Raw genomic sequence first — 20989 nt, 5'->3', positions numbered from 1 at the left:
CCCTTTTAGGGATCAGGTGGTGAATCTGCATGCACTTCCCCAGGAGGAGGCAGACCCAGCTTTGGTGTTGCTGTGTCTGGTGCAAGCTTTACGTATCTATTTGGATCGCACGCAGAGCTTTAGAAGCTCTGAGCAGCTTGTTGTCTGCTTTGGTGGACAGCGGAAAGGAAGCGCTGTCTCCAAACAGAGGATCGTCCACTGGGTCATTGACACCATCGCTACGGCATATCAAGCTCAGGATGTGCCACCCCCTGCGGGGTTACGAGCCCACTCTACCAGGAGTGAGGTGGCCTCCTGGGCCACCTGGCCAGTGGCACCTCTTTGGCAGACATCTGCAGAGCAGCGGGCTGGGCAACACCAAACACCTTTGCGAGGTTCTACGATATATGGGTTGAGTCAGTTTCGTCCCGTGTAGTGGCAGGCACAAGCAGGTAAGTTCCAGGACAGCTGGCAAGTGTTTCTGCTTGCGCATAGCACCTTTCCCCTCCCTTGAAAGAAGACGTGCGCTATTGACTCCCAATAGTGTTCACAGACTGTGATCCCTGGATGACTTCCTCCTTAACCCTGTGGCAGTCAAGTTTGCGGAGAAACTCGCTGCCGGCTCAGTAAGTGCGCTGTAAGGCCCTGTACTGAGGTAGGTGCTCCACATGGGGTGGTTCCCCATAGGTAACCCCATGTGTTATATCTTCCATAAAATAATTTCCCTCTTGGCAAACTACGTCTTCCTTGAGCAGAGGGCCCTCTGCTCCAGTCGCCATGCTTGTAGAAACTCCTCCCCCCTTGGGTAGGACCTACCATGTGACTCTCCACATGACTTACTTCTGACAAGACTTGGTAAGACAATGTGATGTATTTCCACTTGAAGTATCCCCCCCTTCCCCCCTTTTTTGGGTGGGGTGTGGTCTCTGCGGTGTCTTCCCTTTGGGAGTGACACCCCCCCGACACTTAGGGCTCCCAGTCATTTAACAAATTCCACTCTTTTTGGGGAGAAAAGAGAAGGAAAAGAGGCCTCGGCTGGGCCAGCATATCCCTATTTGTTGAGCAGTCGACTTGTCCTGAAGGACTGTTTGACGCTCATAAAGAGTGTTGGGGGTGGTTACGTGATGGCCTGGTGCGCTGGCTACGAGGCACACAGCAGTCTGCCCGTCACACACTGCCACTTCACATAACATACAGTAGTTCAGCTAGTTGTGGCGTTTTGTATAGGGACCCCAAGTGTCACTACATCGACACAACGTCGAGTCAGTGACAGATAGGGAACATCCTGATTACTTTTGTAACCTCCGTTCCCTGATGGAGGGAATGAGACGTTGTGTCCCTCTTGCCACAATGCTGAACTACCTGCTGAAATGGCCAGGACCTGGTCTCAGCTCCTCAGCACAAAACCTGAAAGAGTGGTTGCATACCAGCTCCTTTTATACCCATATGTCCGGGGAGTGGCATGCAAATTCCACTCGCCAATTCTCAATGGCCTTTTTTCAAAGATCAGAGGTGTTTCGGGCTTCCAAGGGTGACCCCTAGTGTCACTACATCAACACAACGTCTCGTTCCCTCCATCAGGGAACGGAGGTTACGAAAGTAACCAGGATGTTTGCTTCATTTTAAAAGGGGCAACAACAAACAGGATATTTGAACACACCATATTAAACATACTCACTAACCCATCAGGATTTACACTAAGATGGGATGACTCTATGACGTGAGTGATGGGGGAAGTAATATAGACATCTAGAAATTTTCCAACTGTAGACGAGTTAAAAGAATGAACATGTCGGCCTACAGACACATAGTGTGATACAGGGCTAGAAACAGCTATATTAAAAATGATAGGCTTATGATCAGACAAGAAAATTTCTTTGATATCTACATCGCCGACCAAAAAGCCTAATGATAAAATCAAATCAAGCATGTGCCGTTGTTTATGAGTAGGGCCAAGGACAGACTGTGTAATATTGAAAGTATCAGTGATTTGTAAAAACTCTTTTGGTCCTCGTCTGCAAACACGCAATCTAGCAGATGAACTCCTTGACGAGAGCGCCGATCCTAGCCGTTCTGGATGGATGGAGACAGGACCATGCTCGAAAAAGCACGGATAAAATATCCGGCCGTAACCACACCTGGGACCAAGACTCTGTAAACTCGCGTGACTCGGGCCTCAAACGGCGTTTCTTCCTATGATGATCACAGTCTGGTAAGCAACATATTTCTGATGGTAGCAGAGTCAGAAACGGAGGATCAGGAAACTTGTACCCTCCGTGATTCAAATCAGAGAAAATTTCAACAGAGGTCCGTAGATTAAGAAGAAATGAACTATCGAAAGCAAGCACTGTGGTAACATTTTGTGCGGATATGCACACAAACAAGACAAATATACACAGTATAGAGAGTACAGACAGCAGGCGACGGCTTGCCAAACACCACACTGGCGCCATCATGCCCCGTGTTGTTACCAATATGTGACCGTGCGTTTGCTGTAGCTGCACCTTTACTGTGGTAAAACCATGGTAAATATTGAGGTTACGGTGCTTTTACTTCAAATACCACATTCAAACTAAGATTACTGTGGTATAAACATGGTAAATATTGAGGTTACAGTGTTTTTACTTCAAATACCACATTCAAACTAAGATTACTGTGGTAAAACCATGGTAAATATTGAGTTTATGGTGCTTTTACAGCAAATACCATTTAAATTATGATTACTGTGGTAAAATCATGGTAAATATTGAAGTTACAGTGTTTTTACTTCAAATGCCACATTCAAATTAAGATTACTGTGGTAAAACAATGGTAAATATTGAGGTTACGGTCCTTTTACTTCAAATTCCACATTTGAATTTTATAGACTTTCATCTGGAAACTATTTGTCAAGTATCTTTACTTTGTGAATGTGTGTGATTGTGTTATTGTTCCTCTGGGTCTTACTTTAGAAAGTAAATGTCTTTGAACAGCTTCTGTGATAAAAACGCCACACCATTTCCCTCCAATTATACTTGAAATAATCCAAGCACAAACATGATGTTTATAAAAGAATTTCAATTATTTTTGTGGATAAACTGAGTTTCAGACAGCAAGTTCTTGAGTATGTGAATGTATATACAGCGGGTGATGTGTGTTTACGCTACAAGCACATTGTGGTCACATGTTTTCAACCACCTCTGAAATTAGTTAAAGTGGACACATCTCTAAATGGGGTCCTACATGAGTGATAGAGACATAAAACCCACTTCTTCTGGATTTTTGCTGATGGCTGTTCCTTATTTGTCATTCATTCAAGCTACAATTGCATGTTCTAGGTATGTCAGTCTGACTTCACAAAAATGTGAAGTTGGACTAAGAGGTTACATTACATTTTAGATAGATTGATTATTGTTTTAGTCCAAATGAAATTGAACATTATAAAGTGCATGTAAATGTATACTGTGACTCCCTGCTCTTGGTTGTCTCTTTCTACTTGTCTACTACATGTCAAATATCTAATACTAATACTAATGTAATCAAACATTAAGAGAAATGTATGGGACAAACTCATGTAATTGTTTAAAATGTAATTGGTTCCTAATTGTGAAGTTTGAATTCAAAGCATCAATGAAACAATTATGATGATAAGAATATAATAAATATGTTTGCTGTGTAAATGATTTCTGGAAGAACAAAGAACCACATCAGCTGATGGAAGAGCAAAATGATTTCCCTTTCCAAGATGAGTGAATACAGTAATATACTTCATCTTTCTCGATTTTGTACCTGTTCAGTGGCATGAGTTTACATACATATCACAGGCTGAAGGTACACAGGGATGAATCACCTCTGAAATGACTTTTCTCTTCAATACAGTCTGAGAAACCTGCCAAGAAGAGCAAGAGTGACAAGAAATATAAGATATAGTCATGCTACAAACCACCTGTTCAATTCAAAGAATGAGGAAACTTGTTACAGAAAAACTTATTTTCCTAGTCAGTAGTATGTTTCCGTGTATACACAGGTGTACAGGTGTATAGGTGGTGAAAATCTTGGGTGCATGTTTCACAAACAACGCAGTGACACATATCAGGCCACAAAATGCATAATAAACAAATGTACAGTATGAACAATACTCACAGTGAACAGTATACACAATCAAATACACAGTATATATATATATATATGTACACATGAGACTGAAAAAGTGGACAAGCACTGTTGCACTCTATTCAAGAAATACATTATTCTCATGTAAGAACTGGTATGTGCAAATGTGGGAATGGTAGTTATGCCCCTAATCTTAAGTGTGTGAGCTATTCTTGTTATGACTGGAGACTGTGTGAAATGTACAGAATCTAAACCTTCTGCAAGGGTCATTGCAGTTTAAAATGTGATTTACTGGAACAAGTGATGAAATGTATCTCTGTAAACTGTGTCTTGCCTGACTGGTTTACATTTATATCAGTATAAGAGATCAGGATGAAAATACAAAATAAGAGTAATATGATTTTCTTTCTGTTGTCAGGTGATTTCAAGAAAATAAGACACACCTCTTGTCTTTATATAATAGTCAGATGAAAACATTAAATTTTCTGTTTGGAATCATGAAAACGGAGAGATGACACACAGAGAAAGACTTCCACTCTCAGGTTTGACTTAAAATTATTTCATTTTAGTCTGTATTTACACACACAAAAACAAATTAAAGAGTTGCACAAAATTTTACTTAAAATTTAAATGAAACATTCCAGTTAAATTATTTATTTAAGTAATTAACTGTTAAACTGCGAGCTGCAGATGTACAAGTTCACAAACTGGCTTTAATGTACTTAAGAAAGGATTTTGATAATGCATAATTTGAAATAATTATTTTTTATACAATGACTAATCTGATATTACTGATATTCATTTACTGAATTTCATTTTTTAGTGACTCTGTGACAGATGAAATCCCAGAGAAAGTCACAGATCCTCCTAAAAACAGAAACAATTTGTCAGCAACAAGACTAATATTTCCAAACTTCAAACTCATCACACAGCAATATGGGTAAGAAAACGTCCTGTTACTTTCGTAACCTCCTTTCCCTTATGGAGGGAACGAGACGTTGTGTCAATGTAGTGACACTAGGGATCACTCTTGGGAGCACAAACACCTCTGCTTTTTGAAAAAAGGCCAATGGAAATGGAATTTGCATGCCACTCCCCCGGACATACGGGTATAAAAGGAGCTGGTATGCAACCACTAATTCAGGTTTTGTGCTGAGGAGCTGAGACAAGGTCCCGGCCATTTCAGCGGGTTGTTCAGCGTTGTGGCAAGAGGAACACAACGTCTTGTTCCCTCCATCAGGGAACGGAGGTTACAAAAGTAACCAGGACGTTCCCTATCTGTCACTCACTCGACGTTGTGTCGATGTAGTGATGCCAGGGGTCCCTATACAAAACACCACAACTAGCTGAACTGTGTTACGTGGACTGGCGGTGCGAGACGGGCAAACTGCTGTGTGCCTCGTAGCCAGTGCAACAGACCGTCACATAACCATACTCCAGGCGTGATTCGCTGACAGAGAACGCCTGCAGGTCCTCTACCCTCTTGATGGAAGTGAACGCAGTCAGGAGGGCAGTCTTCAAAGAGAGTTCCTTAAGCACTACTGACTCCAGGGGCTCAAAGGGAGCACCCCCTAGACCCTGAAGGACTACAGAGAGGTCCCACAAGGGCATGAGGTGCTGTCTGGAGGGATTCAACCTTCTAGCTCCTCTCAAGAACCTGATGACCACGTCGTGCTTCCCCAAATACATATATAAACACATATCCACCAGGGTGTGACAAACACACCATACATTTTGTTCTGTGTCTTCAGTCTGTTATTTTTAACAAAGGAACAGGAAACTATTTGAAGGAGGCCTCAACATCTGGAACCTCTTTAAGGGCTTATCCTATATTTTCTCTAGTGTCAAAACCTGAAAATCAAGTTTACTATATATGAGTACCATATGTGAGCACACATTCCCTTTTAAGAGGGCCTCATTTTCACGGGCCTTTACACACAAACCCACACAGTAAAATACATGCTTGACCATCAGAAATAATTGTAGAATAAAATGGCTATATTTACATTGATTATAATTGATTAATTTATATTTAACTTGATAAAAAATATTCCACAATACTTACCAACCACTGCCTCATTATGTGCCGAAATGGCGGCTACATACACATTTACATTTACATTTATTCATTTGGCAGACGCTTTTATCCAAAGCGACTTACAAGAGAGGAAAACATGAGCGAATCATCTTAGGAGACAGTGATATGAAAAGTGCTGTATTACAAAGTATCACTAGCATCATAATAGTATTCAAAACAGAATAAAGTGCAACAGAATAATTATTTTTTATTATTTTATTTTTTTTAATGACTGGTTAAGTGCTCATAGAAAAGATGTGTTTTTAGTCGCTTTTTGAAGACAGAGAGTGAGTCAGCTTCACGGATGGAGTTGGGAAGGTCGTTCCACCAACGTGGTATGATGAAGCTGAAAGTCCGAGAAAGTGTTTTGGTGCCTCTTTGTGTTGGTACAACAAGGCGACGTTCCTTAGCCGACCGCAGATTTCTAGTGGGCGCGTAGCTCTGCATAAATGATTTTAGGTATGCTGGAGCAGACCAAGTAACTGTTCTTTATGCCAGCATCAGAGCCTTGAATTTGATACGTGCATCAACCGGTAGCCAGTGGAGAGAGACAAGGAGTGGTGTAACGTGCTCTCTTTGGTTCATTAAAGACCAGACGTGCTGCTGCATTCTGGATCATTTGGAGGGGTCTCGTTGCACATGCAGGGAGGCCTGCAATGAGAGCATTACAGTAGTCCAGTCTAGTTATGAAAAGTGACTGGACAAGCAGTTGTGTGGCATGTTCAGAGAGGAAGGGTCTTATCTTCCTGATATTGTAGAGTGTAAATCTACATGATCTTGCGGTCTTTGAGATGTGGTCTGTGAAATTTAGTCTGTTGTCGATGGTTACCCCTAGATTTCTGACTGATTTGGAAGGCGTTACTGTAGTTGCACCCAGCTGCATGGTGATGTTGTGTTCAACATCAGGGTTGGCTGGAAAGACAAGGAGTTCAGTCTTGGCTGGGTTGAGTTGCAGGTGGTGCTCCTTCATCCAGGCCAAGATGTCCACCAGGCAGGCAGAAATTCGAGCAGTCACTGTGGTGTTGTTGGGCTGGAAAGACAAGTAGAGTTGAGTGTCATCAGCGTAACAGTGGTAAGAGAAACAATGTGCCTGAATGATGGGTCCCAGTGATGTTGTGTATATAGAGAAGAGAAGTGGCCCAAGCACTGATCCCTGAGGTACCCCAGTAAGTAGCTGATGTGGCTTGGATACCTCACCTCTCCAGGCTACCTTGAAGGACCTACCTGAGAGATAGGAATTAAACCAGTCAAGCACAGTTCCTGTGATGCCCAGCGAGGAGAGGGTAGAGAGTAAGATCTGATGGTTGACTGTGTCAAAGGCTGCAGAAAGGTCCAGCAGAATCAGGACTGATGATCTTGATTCAGCTTTCACCCATCTCAGCGACTCGATGACAGACAGCAGGGCGGTCTCGGTGGAGTGTCCACTTTTAAAGCCTGACTGATTGTCATCCAGCAGCTTGTTCTGTGAGAGATAGGCAGAGATTTGATTGAAAACTGCTGTTTCAAGTGTTTTTGCCATGAATGGGATGAGAGAGACTGGTCTGTAGTGTTCTATTTGTGTGGGATTAAGTGGGGGTTTCTTCAGCAGCGGGGTTACTCGAGACTGCTTAAATGTAGTGGGAAAAGTGCCTGTAAGTAGAGATGTTTTAATTATGTGTGTGAGTGCAGGTAGGATGGACGGAGAAATGGCCTGGAGAAAGTGAGAAAGAATGGGGTCAAGGGAACAAGTGGTGGGGTGGTTGGAGAGGTGCAGTTTAGAGACCTCAGTGTCAGTCAGAGAAGAGAACATGGAGACAGAAGAGTTGCATACAGAAGACAGGTGTTTGACAAGGTGTGGTGCTGAGAATGTATTGCTGATGGCTGCAACCTTATTAGTAAAAAATGTAATGTGGCGAAGACATCTGCTGTCAGTGATGTGTCAGGCGGTGGAGGGGGAGGGCAGAGAAGTGTGTTGAATGTTCTAAACAAGCTGCGAGTGTCTGTGGTGCTGTTGATCTTGTTCTGGTAATAGGAGGTTTTTGCAGATTTAACATTATCTGAAAATGTTGCAAGCAGGGACTGATATTTACCTAGATCTTCTGGATCTTTAGATTTCCGCCATGTCCCCTCAGCTGCCCTGAGGTCAGTCCGATGTTCACAAAGGACGTCAGACAACCAGGGGCTGGGTGGTGTAGCACGTGCTGGCCTAGAGGAGATAGGACAGATATTGTCTAGACAGGTTGTTAAAGTAGAGCTTAGTGTGTCTGTGGCAGTGTTTACATTAAGCGTGGTAAATACATTTTGTGTAGGAAGAGATGTAGAGACAGCAGTGGAAAGGCGAGAGGGTGAGAGGGAACGGAGGTTACGGCGAAAGGAAACCAATGGTGGAGTCTGTTTTAATGTAGATGGGGGTGTCATGTTGAATTGAACAAAGTAGTGATCAGAGACATGTAAAGGAGTAACAAGAATATTTGAGTTGGTACAGTTACGTGTAAAGATGAGGTCCAGCTGGTTGCCCAATCTGTGAGTTGCTGTGGTGTGTAGTTTTTCCAAGTCAAATGAGGCCAGGAGAGTATTCAGTTCAGTGGCCTGGGGCTTGTCTTGGTGTATGTTGAAATCACCAAGAACCACAAGTGGCCTACCATCCTCTGGCAAGGAGGACAGCAGGACATCCAACTCCTCAAGAAAGTCGCTGGTCTTTACACAAGTAGGTCTTCACACGAGGAGGGCTTTCATGAGGGCTACCACTTCCGCTGCCGCTTCTGCATCAGCATTCAAGTCTTTTAGAATATACTCTCTTTTTGCTGTTCTGCTGAAGCGCCCAGGGGCGTTCTCTACAGTCCACGGGTGCAGAGGGGGAGAAGCCGCTGAAATGCACCGTAAATCCAGCAGATGAGGTGAATGAACTCAGTGAATTCAGCTCAATGAATAGAACCAATCGGCTCTGAAGAGAAAATCTGAATGAGTGGTTGCATACCAGCTCCTTTTATACCCGTATGTCCGGGAGAGTGGCATGCAAATTCCACTCGCCAATTTCCAATGGCCTTTTTTCAAAAAGCAGAGGTTTTGAGGCTCCCAAGGGTGACCCCTAGTGTCACTACATCGACACAACGTTGAGTGAGTGACAGATAGGGAACACATGCATATCAGTGAGAAGAACTGATCATATTTGTTTTCATATTGTGGTGTTGGTTGCATGTGTTAGGATGTGCTTACCTGTTGGTATGGACACAGGATAAAGTAGGGAATAATGTAGGGTTTGGTGTAATTATTCAAGAGTGTCCAGTATCCTATGGCACACACTGAAGTGAATTAACTGGTGGTTTGGGTTCTTTCATGAAATGAAGATATTTCCTCCTGCTGTCTCACCATTTATATCACAACCTCCACCCCTTTGTAATTAATTTTCAACAACTGTCTGAACTGAAGTTACATTTCTATATAGCTTTTTGTTGCTGTTTCACACAAAAAGCCCCGGAAACTGAAGAAAAAATCAACTACAAGGCTAAAACCAAGCCTTTGAGAAGCCATAAGCAATCTGAAAAAGACAAAAGATTAACGGTGAGTGAAATATTAATTGATTCCTTTGAATTGAGAATTGGAAGAAAAATATAAGGAAAATAAGATAATAATGCATTCAATAGAGAATAATGGTCTTCTTAATATTCTATGAAATATTTTATTATGATAAACTCCACATAACTCCTTTTACTCCTCTACTTCCAGGATAATGAATACAATGAAAAGGGGGATAATACATCACAAATGGATAGAAAAGATAACACAGATAATGCTGCAGATGAGACTGACCTGAGAAAGCCAATTGCTACAGTGGTGATGTCAAACCAAACAGAGACAACAGGAGAACAGAATGTAATGTCATGATTTAAATATGAGAAAAATACATATTGTTTTTCTTCATGTATGCCTGAAATACTTTATATTGTGCCTGAAGGAGAGTGAGCGGCTTGGAAAGGAGGAGATCAGCTCCCCTGATGATATGCATGAAGATCACCCTGTTCCATCTCCTATAAGTGCAGGTAAAATGTAGAACCATGTTAAAGTGGCAGAGGTATTGTATAAACGTATAAAACTTTAAATTATTTGCATTTTAAAAATTAAAAATGATTTGCAAATTATACAATTATTTGCAAACAGTTGCATTATTTAATTGAAACATATTAACAACATTACTTTGAAGTGTGTGCATTTAAAAACACATCTCACAATGACCACATTCTAGAAACCATTTATCACATCTGTTAGCAACCTCTCCAGACTCTTAATAAAAACTTTAAAAATATATACTTAATGTATAAGATCTGTTATAAAACCTAGTGATCTGCCTACAGAGGCAGCATAAGGCATATTGGGAAGCATCCCGATGTGAACACTGTAGTCGCTTCCTGTTGAAGTGGCCAGTTCTTCTTAATAAAAATGAGACAAATATATCTGTATATGCCTTTAGGGGCTGCTCACACAGGAGGATTCCTCTAGCATTCCGATGGTATTTTTTACATTTAATTATTGGTCTGTGTACAAGTTTTGGATGGACGTTTTTGGCCGCTGTGTCACATTTAGCTGTTTTTCCAGTGTCTCACATAAAGAGTGCCATGTTATTTTTATTTTTTTAGAGGCTTTAAGTTAAACTTTAAAGTTAAAGTTAGAAGAAAAATCTCTACATCTAGCTGTTTAAACACAAACACGTCCTGTGTGAATGCTCCCTTACATGTGTATCTGAGTGTTTTTGCATACAAACACAATAATTTGGGAGGACAACAAATATGCTTGTATTCTACTAGTTGACACCTTTTCAACAATATTTGACACATGATTCTTTGGTCTGTATGTTGTTGTTTTTGTTTTAATTCAAAATCCTAGAATGATTATCATGATCATATTTTGATTATAAAATAATCTCGTGTAGCCTTTGACTGATGCTGCGTTCCATTCAAATCAGATGTGGGATATTCCTACTTGGACATTTTAAAGCATGTTGGGACCACATACAAGGAGAGGGAAGGTTAAAAATATCCATAAAAACACCAGCCAGTTGGTTCGCGCATGCTCTGATGACGCAACCCGGAATGCCGCCTGGATCCACGGCTTTACGGATATTCACCCAATGGAAGGATCGAGTTATATCTGCTACAGAGACAGAGAGTGAACAAAGTAATCTTTGTAGCTTTGGCTGCGAGAGCTCTCTCTGTGAGGGTGGTGTTATTTCCCTCGAAACGAGCATAAAAAGTATTTAGCTCATCCGGGAGAGAGGCAGCGGTGTTGACAGCGGAGTTTTTATTCCCCTTGAAGTCCGTGATGATATTAATTCCCTGTCACATGCTTCTAGAGTTGGTGGTTAAACTGTCCTTCAGTCTTGTCCCTGTACTGGCGTTTGGCTGCTCTGATAGTTTTGCGGAGGGCATAACTGGCAAAACATTGCTATTAATCCACATTATTCAATCCATATTACTCAATCTAAAATCAAATAAGTAATAAAGCTCTTAAATTAAATATGTCAGCTATATCGATCAAAGATAAAAGATTTCATATTGTCTTGTGACCAAACATGTGACATGACCTTTCTTCTGCAAAACACGAAAAGAGAAATTTTGTAAAATATATAAAAGTTGTATGTCTTATATATAATATGATTACTTATTCTGTAATTGAATTATGTATGCATCATTAACGTATCATTAAGTAGTTTTGTGAATAATGACCTAAATTTGAGTCTGTTCCACACAAAAGCCATTGTCTGGCTTCAGAAGACTTGTAATATAAAGCACAAGTCTTGTGGACTACTTTTATGTTACCTTTATGCAGATTTTGCATCATTTTTGAGGCTTAAAAATGACCAGGAAATTCTACAAAATTCAGTAGTGTGGAATCCACAAGCCTTTGTTAATGGGAAAGTAAGAGTTTAATACAGTGTACAAAAATGGTTTGCATAACATAAATGTATTGCTTTTATTTCACAGAGTACTACAGAAGAGTGTAGAACAGAAATAGAGGGACAAGATCAACCTCTAGAGGACTGGACAAGGTCAAAAACAGGGGAACTCTTTCAAAGACTTTATCTTAAAAACAAGCACCACAATAAAATAAGAGTTGCAGATGTTCTTCAGTTAACTGCACTTTCATTACTGTCTTATGAGTCTTGTGATGAGAAAGAGCTGGTTCAGACTTTCCTACAAAAACTACTGATGATGAACTACAGAGCAAGATACATTACTGTTAAAAAGACCAATGAGGAAGATCACACTCAACCAGCCATCTGTGATTCATTTAAAAATGAGGATGATTTTATCAAAGTAATGTCTTTTTCTAACAAGCAAGCTAGCAAATCAGACTCTGTTCACCCAATGGACATTCAGATGGCCGTGTTTCATTGTGCTGATAGTTTCCTGAAGCAGCTGATGCAGATTAAACTGTCACACTGAGAAACAGGAAGTGTGGTGCAGAGGAGGGCGGGGCCGGGCCGGAATGGAGCACACCCGGACCCCAATCAGCCTGATGAAGTGATGAAGTGAGGGATAAAGGCGACTGGGGACGGCAGTTCGAGAGAGAGCGAGAGAGAATTACAGGCAGCTGCCCTGTACGTGTTTATGTTTGTGTGTTTTGGTTTAAGTTTATCATTAAACTATTATTTATACTGTCAAGCCGGTTCTCGCCTCTTCCTTTCCCGTATAACCCTCTTACAGGAAGATATTCCTGCTATGCAAAAATCTAAATCTTTTATTTCATTTTTAAAAGAACTCATCCCTTTCAGCCATAAAAATGTAAAGGATGAATTACAGAATGAATCTCAGAACAATGCGCTATTAAAGACCAATGCTCTATTAGCTGAAGATCATAACTCAATAAGGGTTCTCATCACAGATATCATTGAGAGGACCAGCAGACTACTTGAGCAGACACAGACAACACTGGGTTACCACAATAGCTATATTCAAAACATTACAGCTTCTGTTCAAAATGACATCAATGAATACCAAACGAAGAACAAGAAATTGAAATTAAAGAAAGAATTCACTGTTGATCTTTGTCTGCATGTATGTGACTATGCACATGACAAATTAGCTGTAATTCATGAAGAATTTCAAAATGCGAATGATCCACAAATTTATCTTGAGGGGCAGAAACCTCAATATTACAGTGTCTTCAAGAACTACTGCAAAGGAGCAACAACAACAACCATATTTGGAGAATTAATTTGCAGAAAACTTGAATCTTCCATCTTGCAGGCAGTTTACAACAAAACTGCTATTGATTTGGCAGATCTAATGAGGTCTGAGCTGGAAGCTTTAAATGGGAACAGATCAAAACTGGAAAAGCACATTTTGAAATCTCTCGCAGAAGATGAGATCTTTGAGCAGTACATGAAGTACATTCATAATCCTAGAGAACACTTCAAACATTTTATAAAATGTAAAGTTGATGAGTTTATCAATCAACAGCACCAAAAGGTCCTTACCATATTCAAAACTAATTTAAGACTCAAAGTACAAACTGTGAGTGTAGCAGTACATGATGCAGTACTGGAGGTCAAGAAAAACAATGGAGATGCCAACATGTGGCAGAAATGCTTCACCAAATCCTTAACAGACGAGATGAAATTCACAGGAAATCCATGTGTTGATCTCAGTGAAATTACAGACTTTGATTTTCTTGAGAAGATTTTAAGTGAAAAACTAACAGAAAGGATGTCAAATCTACAAAACCGTTTTAAAAGCATCAATGATATGAAAATGGAAAAATGCAGAAAAAAACCAGATGAGCTTCTGATTGATCACTTCTGTCAGTGCTGTTGGGTTCAGTGTCCTTTCTGTGCAGCTATCTGCACCAACACAATAGAAGACCATGATGGAGATCACAGTGTTCCTTTCCATCAAGTGGATGGACTCACAGGTGTGTCATTGCAGGGGAACAAAGAATTTAATGTGGATTTTTGCACAACTTTAGTGCAATGTAATGATGGATTTTTCCCTTTACGTGAATCTGATCAATCTATTCCATATAAAGAATACAGAAAAGGTCCTAAATACGCTACCTGGAGCATCACCCCTGACTTCTCTGAGCTGCCGTACTGGAAGTGGTTTGTGTGCAGATTCCAGAAAGATCTGGAAAAGCACTATGATAAAAAATTTCAGGACAGAGGTCAGATTCCTGATGAATGGGGAAACTACACAAAACAGGATGCTATTGAGAGTTTGGATAAATACATTTGATGGAGCAGATAAAGAATAAATAAAGATAAAGAATGAGACTTGTAAGTTTTTTTTTAATTATTATTATTCACAAAACACAATCATGCAGAACCATCTAGAAATAATAATTGTGAGTACTGATCAAAATTTTGAGTGTTTTGATTGATTGGTTGATTCATTATATAAAGATATAGATATAGATATAGATATAGATATATATTTCCATTTCCATGCTGTTGTAATACATCTTGATGTAATAATTATTGTAAGTTTTATGTAATTCCTGTATTGTGTATATTTTTTATGTTTTGACAGATGCTGATTATTGAATACAGATTTAAATTTGGGTCTGTTCCTTACACACAACTTCAGTATAACATGGCCTCTGAAGACTTGGAATAGAGAACACGAATAGAATAGACTTCTTCTATGATTATTTTATGGTGCTTTTCTAATTTTTTGAGACAAAGCCTTAGATATTCTGAAAACTTTCTTTGTGTTTCATGGCAAATAAAGACAGAAGGCTTAAAGACATTAAGGCATGATTTCTATAATCTCATAATTGTCTTTAAAGCTGCTTTGAGACTAGAGGCACTAGAGGGACGTGGAAAATAAGGATTTTGGGAGTGCAGGGAAAAAAGTTACTATAGTGATGTTTCATTAGAAGAGTGTGTTATCAAATCTGCATCAAACAGCTCATTTGATAATTCTGCATCTCAAATGATTAGTATTTTGAAAATCTGAAGGTTAGTTTTCTAGTCATTTATACCTGTATTAAGTTTCCCTGTTATTAACTGAGGTAAACTGACCTGCAATAAATGGTTCTAAAGTGCTGATGATGGGAACTTGCTCCAGTTTATGAATTTATGAATGCCATCTCATGGGGTTGATTCAAGGACCTTTAGATTTACTTAACTATTTGAGTATTCGTATCATTTCCAACAGTTCAATAAATAATAAGCAGCAGCATTCCTCAATGCAGTCTAGAACAGGGATGTCCCATGGGGTTTGACTAATCGACTAGTCATACAAGATCTGACCAGTTGATTAGTGGGGTCGACTACTACCATTAATATTTTTTTGTGGTTATGGTTTTAATGGGAGACTCCATTCTCAAATTAATTGAGAGACGCAGCTTCTTGGAGAGTGTCTTTGCATGATTTTAGCTTGCTGTGCTTAAAAGTGAATAACAATCAGAACAGGAAAACCCTCCGCAAGAAGTATTGTCTCTTTAATGCCTTAAGTTTAGTTGGTAACACTTTATAATAATGATCCATCATTAATAGGTAACTATGCAGGAATTAATGCAGGATTAATGAGTAGTACTACATTAACACTTTAGTTACTACTATGAACTAATATGCAAACATGATTAACCAATCAGTAAGTAATAGTGAACTGATGACTGAGGTAGTTCACTGTTAGGTAATCAATAAATACTGAATTTGATTTTCCTCATTGAGAACTATCTACTAACTATGGCTAATTTAAAATAACTACTAATTAATTACTAACCAAAACATTAACATGTGTCTAAAACGTGAATGATTATGTTTTTATTGTGAACATGATCATGAAATGCGCCTTCAGAGAAAAATGTGCCTCACGTGTGTTCTTTGCTGGAATTAATTTATGAACATAACAGCTCTCTAAATCATAGTTATGCCTAGTTGTGGCGTAAATGGGCACTAAGTCACAATTTATGCACTACTAAATATTTGAGTGTTGCACCATTAAACTTAGGTAGAACGTAACCCTACGTATCAACTAAATATTTACAGAAGCCTCAGACCAGGAGTAATGATTAGAATAAAAAAGCAGAATGATATTTTATGACATCAATGAGCTTATGTTTTGGCTGACAGGCTTCAATCCTTCCGATATACAGTATGATGTTGACGTTTACACTCGTTTACATTTACAAGAGAGAGAGAGAGTAAAAACATACTTTTAAGCGGCTCTTCAGCATGAAACTGTTCGAATGGTGCAGTTTTCAGGAAATCAAGTTTCAACATATCAAAATATATATAAGCATATTCAAATGAATAAATGTCTATTTTTCCATCCTGTTGTATTAGTATTTATTTATCACCCCTTATTTATTTTAGATACAGTTCCTTTATATTGTTATTTACACAGAGAAAATATCAGAGGTGGACAGTAACACACTACATTTACTCCGTTACATTTACTTGATTTAGTTTTTGGAAAAATAAAAATACTTTTAGTAGGTTTAAAAGTGGGTACTTTTTACTCTCACAAGTAAATTTCTAATGAAAAAAATGTACTTTTACTTTGTTACAATGGGCAGCATTCCTGTCATTACATTATTTATTGAGAGATTATTGAATGGGACTTTTACGACAGCAGAAGTTCACACAGCTGCGCACGCTGCTGACACAGACTGTCACTCAAGCCGAGTCCATCACTGCTGCAGCTCTTCAAAGTGAAACAGTTTCTTCACTCTGCGCAGTGAAAAAAATAATAGTTTTGTCATGTAATGCCTTCATTTAACAAGACAAGTGGATATTTCAAGATTAAAATTGAAGCTTCAACTTAAGGCAGCACACTGATGTGAGTTGTGGCTCTAATGATAAAGCGGGATTTTCTGTGATATGGTGATGGTCATTTTCAGGGTGATTCTGTAAATATGGGCTCTTGTGACATCAGTTTTTAAGTGTACATTTTTAAATAAGTGCAGCAATATATCAGTGTGCTTTATCCCACATCCCGAATGTCATTAGCAGTATTTCCACATTTACTGGAAACTATCACAGCTACTTTGGGCTGATTAACTGTATAAATCCATGTAAACATACAAGTTAAGTGTTAACAAATGCCATTCGCGTGATTGACAACTGGAGTGCGAACAGACAGCATTTCTGTGCTTGCACAGCGAGGTGCGTGTGAGAGATGTGCGGGCGCGAGGTGATCGTATGGCAAAGAGAGTGGCTGTGTCCAAAATCTTTCACTCATTCACTATTTCCTATGTAGTGAATGGCAGTGAGTGCACTATATCTCAGCAGTGAGTGAACGAAATGAGTGAGTGAATTCAGACGCTGACGTATACACCGAGTGTCGGAGCAGATACAAGGTCACATATGAACTTTTACAGTACTTTATTCTTATTAAATAATATAATAATACAATAAATCTTCATTCTGTTTGTCATTTTTAATATATATGTTCATATAAAGAGTAAACACATTTGATCAAATGTACATTATTGTATTTATTTGTTATACTTTAGTATCTTCCAATACAAGATGGGTAGAGTTTCTCATCCGACCAAATTATCATAACCTACATGTTATAACAGAATATTTAATCATCTACAGAATTATCATTTCCACTGCGTGCAGTCTCCTGAATTAAAATTATATCACCTTTAAATAAAGAAATCTTCAGCTTAATGGCAAAATTCTGTATAAATATACATAAAACTAAGTAAATCTGTATGTTTTGTCTCTCTATATGCTGTTATGTTATTTTAATCAAGTAATGATTTGTCAAAAAGTAATTTAATACATTCAGCATGAAATAAAATATTGCAGGAGTGAAGGAAGCAGTAAACTCCCAGCTCATATGTCTTCACTGTGGTGGATTATGGGCAATTAACCGTCGTCGAGTGTACATCAAAAGTACACTTGAAATTAGAGTGCATTGTGGGTAAGAATGAGTGAACAAAAGTAGGGAACGAGTGGCTCACTCAGAATTCAGACACTCCTACAAAATACCCAAAATAGTGCACTATATAGTGGATAGGGGGCAGTTTCAGACACAGCGAGTGTTGCACGACCGTGGTTGGTGCCCTACTCAGTTTGTGTACTCTGCGTTTAGAGAGCGGCGGTACTGCTGTACAGAACTAATGATCTAAATACTTACGACAATGAAAACTGTAACTAAACTGAAATAAGAATCCACACAGGACTTTAAAAGCTACGAACTAGCAAAAGTAGGCATTAATGAAGCATGATTTTTGTCAACGTGACATTTGTTGGGGGAATGATTTTCATTTTATTTGAAATCAGCAACATTTATTCACAGTAGTTAATATTTAATCTGTTGTTTATCTGTTTATTTAATCTGTCTGTACACATCCTGCACTGCTGAAGTGACCCTTTTCATTCCGGGTGTATTCTCAGTCTTGTTATTCAAGAACAAACCTAGATGTACATTTTTAGTCACTGATCACGGGCACCCAGCGTCCACCGTAACACATCCTGCACAAGTTTCGTTCTAACACATTAAGAAATTTGCCGTCTCAAGCGTAATGAGATGGGTTTGACATCAGAGACTCAGATAGTATGTGTCTTGTGACAATTACAACGAGCTGAAGTTCGGCTGTACATGTATTTTATGAATGAGAGGTGCCGGTAGAATCAGGATGACAGGATCAGGATGCCTTCATGGAGGGGGAACTTTTTCAGCAATTAAAACCTTCAGTTTCACTCCGCTACTCACACAATGCCATCGTATGGTCTGGAACATTATTATAGTGCATTTTAAGAAATAAATGATCATGACTTTATCTGCTTGTGTCTTTTCTATTGTTGAGAACTGTTACAGGTTTAGGCATAAGTGTGTGGTTGAGTGCTTAAAAATATCTATAAATAGTGTAATGTATATCAAATTGAGGGGCGGAGCGATGACAGTATGGAGTGAGGCCGAGATGTACACCTGGGGTGAATGATCTCACCCAGCTGTTGGTGATTATGGCATTGGTGGGTGAGAGATAAAGCCGTGACCAGAGCTGCAGTTGAGAGAGAGACACACACACACAGAGATGAGAGAGAGAGAGAGAGAGAGAGAGACAATGAAGCTCTGTGTGTGTGTGTGTGTGTGTGTGTGTGTGTGTGCGTGTGAGAGCTGCTGCTGAAAAGCAGAGCGACTGGGAGGTCAGTGAGCTGAAAAGCCACTATGGTGCATGATGCTGAAAAGCAATGTGTGAATGTGAAGACACTGAAATGTGTTTTGTTGAAGAAGTGTGAAAATAAATGTTGTACATTGGACGTGCACCCGCTGCCTTCTTCCCAAGACGAACAGAGGTCTTTCACATGCATGTTACTCTGACCAAAGCTCACGAACCGTTAGACCCACATCTGATTGTTCAAGTTTATCGAATTCATTTCAGTATAATCAACGTGGTGTAGTAAAATAATGTCAAGTCATAAAACTATAATGTGCTAAAGCAATTATACGATCATAAAGAGTGGTGTAGTGAGTTCACAATGGGATATTGATCAAGGTTAGGATGTTGAATTTTCTTGTCAGTATACAGCTCAGATAGTTTGAATGGTGTTTAAATCAATGCATCACATATAATATGTGGATCACTTTTAATAGGGTGCTTAAAATCATTTTTTTATTTTTTTATGAACTGGTTTAACTTAAGATAGAAAATGGAAAACAGCCACATTGTCTCTGAATAAAATCTAACTAGGTTCAAGGTAAGGCATGCTGTAATAACTATGCAAAAACCCAGATCTTTAGGGAATGGACACGTGTTTCAACTCAATTAAAATAACATAAAATGTATATAAGTATTCATGCACACTAGTTCAAGATCAGTCTCTCAGGATTGATGGAAAGTGAACTTTAGGAACTTTAGCCATTTTAAAATATGGCATAAAATATATTCAATAGATTACAAAAACTTCTACAGATACCGATGAATTTTCTGATTAAGACATGCACAGCAACTGTTCTGTTTTTTTCCAGGAAATCTGTGAGACTGAATTATTTCATATTCATAATCATGAATACAATGAGGAGCACATTTTTCCTGCTGAGTCTTCTACTTAGTGTTCAGATGTTTTGAACACTAGCCATTCTACGAGCTACTGCAAAGATCTGCACGAGTTTGGATAAGGGTTCAAGAGGTATGAAAACACGTGTGTTTGTGTGTCTGATTCTGTGCCAGATTATTTGTTTAGCCAATCAGAAGACTTTGAGGTGCTTTCTGCCTGTCAATCATTTCCCACATTTACAGTGCAGCACAATTCATATGCAGTTAAAGCTGTTAGTTTGTTGTGCAAGAATGCTATTTTTCTTCCACAGCGTTTTAAAACGTTGAAATGATGCTTTTAAAAATGGGAGCTACTAGCCAGTTCCTGACCAATCAGCATTTTTTATGATAGAACTTTAATTAATAGAAATAAAATGTAGAAACTATGTATGAAAATGTTCATTTTAAACAAAATACTTTTTATATAATTTAAAGACTGCTGTCAAACATTTCAAACATTGGTCCAGTCAGCCAGATCCAAAGAAGAAAAAAAACAAAAAAACATGTAATGTCCATGTCAAATATGATCTGACCTGAACAGTTTCAGAAGCTTATTTTGTCACCTCTACACTGCTGACTTTTTTCTTTTTGTTCTAAAATACATATACCACAAACATCACCATTACGATTAATCTAAATTCAATATATTAGCCAAACAAAAAACATGGAAATGTCAAAGAACAATATATTGTTTAGATGTATACAATGACATTAGACTATTGTTGTCACACACATGACTCCATGAAAGAAATCCCGAATGTCTGTCTCCTTCAGTTTTTGGCTGGTGGTTGTACATGAGACATTATTGATCATTTAGTGTTTCAATGAAAAAAGACTAACACTAAAGAGGTCAGAGATTTAAAAGTT

General features: G+C 38.9%; 1 protein-coding gene across 1 annotated transcript in view; it reads left to right on the top strand.

Moving 5' to 3' along the window:
* Positions 1-4986: 4986 nt before the first annotated feature.
* The window catches only part of LOC127451020 (interferon-induced very large GTPase 1-like), a gene marked incomplete at its 5' end in the record, with an annotated part of 40191 nt that continues 24188 nt past the window's right edge, over positions 4987-20989 (top strand). The window contains one exon of the mRNA XM_051715492.1: positions 4987-5011. Within this exon, the coding sequence (XP_051571452.1) occupies positions 4987-5011 (25 nt within the window). The remainder of the gene's footprint in view (positions 5012-20989) is intronic.

The sequence above is a fragment of the Myxocyprinus asiaticus genome, chromosome 13 (genome assembly GCF_019703515.2).
Source record: "Myxocyprinus asiaticus isolate MX2 ecotype Aquarium Trade chromosome 13, UBuf_Myxa_2, whole genome shotgun sequence".
Lineage (NCBI taxonomy): Eukaryota > Metazoa > Chordata > Actinopteri > Cypriniformes > Catostomidae > Myxocyprinus > Myxocyprinus asiaticus.
This window is presented reverse-complemented; position numbering and strand designations above follow the sequence as displayed.